At 27.3% G+C, this 6,617-nt stretch overlaps 2 protein-coding genes across 2 annotated transcripts; one reads left to right on the forward strand and one right to left on the reverse strand.

The window, feature by feature from the left end:
* Nucleotides 1–256: 256 nt before the first annotated feature.
* LOC105625145 (pyridoxal kinase) lies at nucleotides 257–2,246 on the reverse strand. The gene is made up of 7 exons (XM_012206486.1): nucleotides 2,154–2,246; nucleotides 1,403–1,502; nucleotides 1,188–1,331; nucleotides 978–1,098; nucleotides 683–825; nucleotides 434–613; nucleotides 257–366 (listed from the first exon to the last, which is right to left on the reverse strand). The coding sequence occupies exons 1-7, from the start codon at nucleotides 2,244–2,246 to the stop codon at nucleotides 257–259; spliced, it is 891 nt and encodes a 296-aa protein (XP_012061876.1).
* Nucleotides 2,247–4,440: 2,194 nt separating this feature from the next.
* Nucleotides 4,441–6,530, forward strand: LOC105625146 (protein TBRG4; the record flags this gene model as incomplete). The annotated part of the gene is made up of 7 exons (XM_012206487.1): nucleotides 4,441–4,575; nucleotides 4,700–5,119; nucleotides 5,375–5,524; nucleotides 5,603–5,848; nucleotides 5,970–6,108; nucleotides 6,199–6,282; nucleotides 6,369–6,530. Coding segments are annotated over exons 1-7 (1,336 nt in total), but the record flags the coding sequence as incomplete, so codon positions are not given.
* Nucleotides 6,531–6,617: the final 87 nt, after the last annotated feature.

Here is a 6,617-nt window from a genome sequence, read left to right on the forward strand (position 1 = left end):
TATATATATATATATATATATATATATATATATATATATATATATATATATGTATGTATATATATATATATTTTTTTTATATATACATATATATATCTTAATAAATGTTTAATTATTAATACGCACCTTAACATGTGTTCAATTATTGAGATAAATCTTTCCATAAACTATATGTAATATATCAAAAATTTTATAAACACTACTTATAAATAACATTTTAAGCATTTCTTTTAATTATTCTCTATAACTTTAAATGTTATAAGAATTCCGCAAGTAGATGAATTTTTGGATTTTCAATACTGTTTTTACTTTGTATAAGTCGTAATTCGATTTTCCTGGCTGATTGTGCTTCGGTATCTATATACGCTGCAAATAATTGTTTGTTAGGAATGATACTGAAGTATTTTTTTCCTATTGTAGAAATATTATTCACCTTTAGAATATTCATACGTATTAAGCAGCACGCTATACAGAGAATTAATAGTTTTTTCCATGATGACCTTCATGTCATTTTGTAAGTATACGTGGGCAAGAAATAACGCGGTAAAGAGGTCTCCAGAACCCGTGAAAGTTGCTGGTATTTTAGGAATATCTACTTTTATTAATATATTATCTGAAATAAAGAAAGATAATGCAAATCTATAATCAATTCAAAGTTCGTTTTATCTTGTAGTGCATCAACCTTTCGCTGCGCTCACTACTGCCGTCAGTTTCTCGCTAAGATCAGTTGACGATATAGCTACAGTTTTTGGTCCATTACGATGTAATTTTTTAATAGCATTTTGCAATTCACTCATATTAGTGATTTTTTCATTTGTAAGTAATCTGAAAAAATAAATAAAAGCAATACATAAGTGATCATCAAGAGAAAATACATTAATTTTTAAAAGTTATTAGCAATTTATGCAATTGTAATAATGATCAATCATCAATGTATAGAAATTAATATCACTTTGTATATTAAGTATCACACATACTCTAATTCAAATTGGTTTGGAGTTACTATATCCGCTAATGGTATTATCTCCTCTTTGTAAATTTTTTTCAGTGGTTCTGGGACATACATCTTGCCATTGTCACCCATAACAGGATCACAAACTAATATAGAAAACGTACAATAAATATAATTCATGAAAAAAAATTTGATCATAATTTGACATAAAAATTATTGTTAAAAGATAATGTACCATATGTAAGATTTGGATTTTTGGCTTTCAAAGTTGTAACTAGTAATGCCACTCTTTTCAAAAAGGAGGCAGAACCAATATATCCAGTTAACAAGTGTGTATAATTGTCTAAGCCATTTTGCGCTAAACCGTCAACTAGGTCCTCTAAAGCAGTAATTACATTAGATATATTTCATTATTGAGCATATTGCATCATTTATTTCCCAAGTTTTTACCTAAATCTTTATCATTGAGTACTTGGCCTTTAAATGTTTTGTAACCAGTATGATTGGACAACTGTACAGAGTTAATTGCATCGACCTCAAAGCCTAATAACTAATAGAAACAAATTTTTCTCTTAATATCAATACATAAATTTTAAACTTAATACATATTATTAATATATATAAATAATATTAATATATATAATATATATAAATATATATTAATATATATAAATAATATATATAAATAATATATTAATATATTAATATATAAATAATATATAAATTATAAACTTATTATATAAATTATATACTTAATATATTAATATTAATTCACTCGTGTTTCAGCAAGTATATAAAATTATTTGTTCTACTTATTCTAAAAATTTAAAAACTAGTCTAGATTAGCGGAAACAAATTAAGCATCAGCATATATACGATATTTAAATCGGAAAGAATCATAAAAAAATACCAAATTAATTTCTAAATTAATATATAAATGCTAATATAATAATAAGATTTGTCATCGTCATTGCATCTGGAATTTTTTTATCTCTGATGAAAGCATTTTATCTCTAAAATATTTGTATCTTATCTGCAATGTTTAACATGTCTTTACGATCATTTATATTAAGAAAAAATAATGAGATATGGGATCGTAGGATTCGCGGATTTGCAACCGATAATTCATGAATTGAAGGAGAAGGATCATCGATGGGAATTTGATGAAAAGACAGTTGTAAAATTCTTCTATAGGATTCACCTGCAACGGAAAAGTAGCGCTCTTATTGCCGACGTAGCCTGACACTACATGACTCTGAATCGAAAGAATACGCGGCGTCTTCATGGAATGCATAATTAATCAGTTGATTCGTGTTTCTGATACACTTGTCACAATTTCCGCGACTTATAACAACTGGCACCTGCTGTTGCGCTATCTCCTTCTTTCGATTGATCTTAGTTCCTGCACTGAGATTGACGTAACCAATTGTAATTAATCGTAATTCACAAACAGAAATTAAATATAACAGGAACTTTGAAAAATTGAAGATAATGAAACCACAGAGACCAGTATAACCAGTAAGGACACTCAGTGTCGGCACCTTTAATCTCTGCGTCACAGTCACATGAGCATCCGCCATGTTAACGTTTGAAAAATCCAGAACTAAAAGAGGATATAATGTGAGTCCATTGTTTTGCTCTAAAAAACATAATTAAGGATGTCGTGTAAACGTAGTCAATGTAAAAATATTATCTTTTTTTACAAAATTACATTTGATTATGTTTAACCTAGCATAAACTACTTACTTTTTTGTAAATTATAAAAATTTACCTTACGATATCTTTGAGATAAAAAATTTGAGATAAAAAACATTGTGAATTTTTACTATTATTATTGCATTGTTTAATACTGCACGTAACATAATTTTCCTTTCTTTATCCATTTTTTAGAAATATTTACGGCGCAACTCTTAAATTATCTTTTTTGCCACGGATGTCTGCTCACACGGGATCTGTGTAATATGTACGTTCTTGTCATTTTGCATTTCATTGGATCCAGCCCAAAACAAAAGCTGCGTACCTGCGCGAACATGCATTTTTTCGCTGAGTGTCTCTACTGATTGTACTATGATGAACCTTCGGACCGAAGCGTTCGAAGCAAGAACATTCACCCCTGCCGAGCCATTCAAAAAGAGTACTTTATTACAGAATACTTTGGAGTCTAGGCTGTTCTATAATTTGTACTGTATATATTAAATAACTTCAAGTTAATACTTACGTAATGTTTACTCAATATAGTGCAGTGATTTAACGACAGCGAGCCTTCCCCTCGATTCTGACATTTCTTAAATCTGTTTTTTTTTAATTACGTTACATTATACATTTGGTACTTAAAATAAAATAAAAAATATATTATTATATATATATCTCTTTTGTATAATTATATCAATAAAATATATTATTAGATCTATAAAAAGTATTTAAAAAACTGAGAGTAAATGACGCGATAATGATGTGTAAATAATAAACAAATAATAAAAATAAATAATAATAATGTAAAATATATTTACTTCTTAATTATTATTTTTTAATTATTATATAATAAAATCAGATATTAGAAAGAGAGGAAGATAAAAATTACAAAAAATTCTACTGTAAAAAAACAATCAATTGTATAGGTATTTTCTTATATGTTTTATATAATCTTTCTCTTACTCACTTTGTTTTAAAAAAAAGTGTTATATTATTATTAAACTTAATTTCGTTATTATTGAAATTATTGAAAAATATTTATATTGATATGAAATAATATAATTATATATTTAATGGAACAATATAATAAATAATGATAAAATAATGATGAAATACTGATAAATAAAATAGCGTATAATACTATAATAATTTATTTTATTTTGTAAATATAAAAAATATTATAGTGGAAATAAACTTTATAAAAATTCTTAATTATTAAGCTTCTTCGCAGATAAATAATATCTACATAAAGAGATATAATAAAGAAAAAAAATTTATAGAATACCTGAGTGATATTTTTTTAGATCTTATTTAGCCTTCTTAATTTATTAATTCATTAATTTTTCCTTAAATTAATTTTCTTTAAATATTAGTATACGCTTTCGAATTGTTTTGTAAAATCATACATAATTGTATTATTATTCAGCGATTTAAATTGATATTCTTTTACATTTTTGATGAACTGAAAAGATCGAGAGATTCCATTAAAAGATGATAGTAGTGTCTGGTGAGATTTTAACTCGCAACCACGCATCTAAACTTCTTTGCATCTATGACCAGCTGCATGATGATTTCCTAACCTAAATATGCATACCTGGTGGCCTTGCTGTATCCGAGATCATTCGCGATAATTGTTTATTTTCGCGATAACGCTACTTATTCCTGCACCCGTTTGCAACGTAAGTCGTACAGAGCAATTGTATTTTCGTGCGAATGTCATGAATCGACGAGCCTGAATCATCATTGCGGATTGTTCCCGATCACGACAATTACATAAATAACCATTTTACAGATTAATGACAATGCTGCAGTTCAGCGCGATGCTGTACACTGCGACTGCTAGGATCGCACCTCGCTCATCCTGGCGTTTCACCGCTCTTGTGGCCTGTAACTCCAGTACGACAGTCACCGGCGAGCAATCCGCTGCATCTGTGACTGTAAAATACAATTAATAGATCTAATAATTTTTCTTTGATAAACTCAATTTGATAACAATCTTCATGTTTCATTCACAATTTTTTTGGAAAGAAAGACTGTATATGGCTTTTTGTTTAGGAAGATAACAATACTAATTTTTCAAAAATACAAGCCATGCAGAAAGAAAAGGAGCAGCAACCTAAGGATATGAGTTTCCAGACGACATTTCATATGACAGAAGAAAGAAACAGTAGGAAGAAACAATTGAATGACAACAACACAGTATTTTTCAAGCAATTTCAAGCTGCCAAGTCTGTAAACGATTTGTTGGACTTGGCAGTATTACCAAACCTGTCTATAAATAATGCTCTGAAGCTAATATCGAGCATAACTAATCAGATAAATAGTGGGAAATTACAGATCTCAGACATTGAGATTGATGAACGATTTATTCACCTCAGGAAGTTAGTTAAGAGTGATGAGAGTAGTGAAGTGAAAATTCATAAAATAAATGATTTTTCTAAATACTCTCAGTTATCCACATCTGCAATGATTACTGTGAGTATGAGTATTTGTACAATTTTAACATGTATAAAAGTTGATAACATGTAAAATATATGTATATGTATAATATATATAAGTATATGTATAATATATATATAATAATTATGTTGATAACATAAAAGTATATTTTTATATGAGAATCTATGCCTGCAATATTTGCAATTATCTATATTTGTATATATACAATAATTACAGTAGCTACAATGTATATTGAATATATGTATTCACATGTATTTTTATATGATGAAGGTGATAACATCGTTGAGAGAAAAAAAAGACAGAAATACTCCACTATTAAAGATGTTGTCGTACAATATTGTCAAATACAATATAGCATTAAATTTGAACCAATGTGCGACTTTGTTGTATAGTATGGTTATACTTAATTTTCCAGACAAGGTATGCATATCACATTTATATGGATATATACATGAAAACAGAATTTATCAGATTTGTGAAATATAACATATGGAATAGGTCTTGTTAGATAAAATCGCATCTGATTTACTGAAGTGTATACCAAAAAACAAGAACGCTGCTTTAAATAAATCCATAATAACATCATTAGGATTTCTGCGTTACAAAAATACGGATATACTTGATGCATTCTGTAACACCTTATTTATGAAATCAATAGATTATAAATTTCTGGATTATTCATCAATATTACAAACGTTTGCGGCCCTACAGTACAAATCCCAGAAAGCAAACTCGTTTCTCGAGGTATATTGAGAGAATTTCATAATGTTTCTATTTTAAGTATTTGAAGTTTCTCTTCGGACGTAAAAAAAATTTTATTTTCTTTGATACAAATATATATAATTTTTTTTATTATTTTTGTTAGAAATTTGCAGAATATATAAGCCCATTTGAAATGTCTTGGATTGAATGGCTGGATGTTACTTGGGCCTTAACAGTTTTAGATGCAGTGAAACCACGACACATACAAATCCTACTGGACCCTGTATTAATGGAAAAAAACGGTTTGTATCTACTTAAATAATGTATCTAAAATTTATTTTGTATCTATTTTACATTGTATCAATAACATTAATTTCTTGTGACTTTTATAGCTTTTAATCATTTAAATATAGCAAAGAAATTAAAATTATTAAATATCAACGCTGTTGCACAGTTTGTATTGAAGGATTATGAAGGTATATTCGGATCTGTACATATTTTAATATATTAATATTATATATTTTCAATAATTCATCGATATTTATATTGTTTTAAATTACAGGACCTTTTTTAAAGAAAAATTCAGAATTTAATAATATATCTATAATTAAATCAAAGGAAAAGCAAAAGTACACAAACGTGTTATTTGAAACATTAACAGAAATGTTATCATCTTCGTCTTATTTTAAAATAAATTTAGATACAAACATGGGCTTTTTATTAGGTAAGTTTTTTCAACCAAAAATTAATGCCAGTATAATTTCTTAGAATTTGATTGAGATTTCAAAATTGTAAATGTGTTAACAAAAAT

Source organism: Atta cephalotes (assembly GCF_000143395.1).
Source record: "Atta cephalotes unplaced genomic scaffold scaffold00125, whole genome shotgun sequence".
NCBI classification, from domain to species: Eukaryota; Metazoa; Arthropoda; class Insecta; order Hymenoptera; family Formicidae; genus Atta; species Atta cephalotes.

Coding starts and splice junctions, on each gene's coding strand:
- LOC105625145 (XM_012206486.1), bottom strand. CDS start 2,246: ATGCATTCCATGAAGACGCCGCGTATTCTTTCGATTCAGAGTCATGTA. Junction 826..977: donor CCAAACCAATTTGAATTAGA/GTATGTGTGATA, acceptor TTATTTTTTCAG/ATTACTTACAAATGAAAAAA. Junction 614..682: donor AGTAGTGAGCGCAGCGAAAG/GTTGATGCACTA, acceptor TCTTTATTTCAG/ATAATATATTAATAAAAGTA.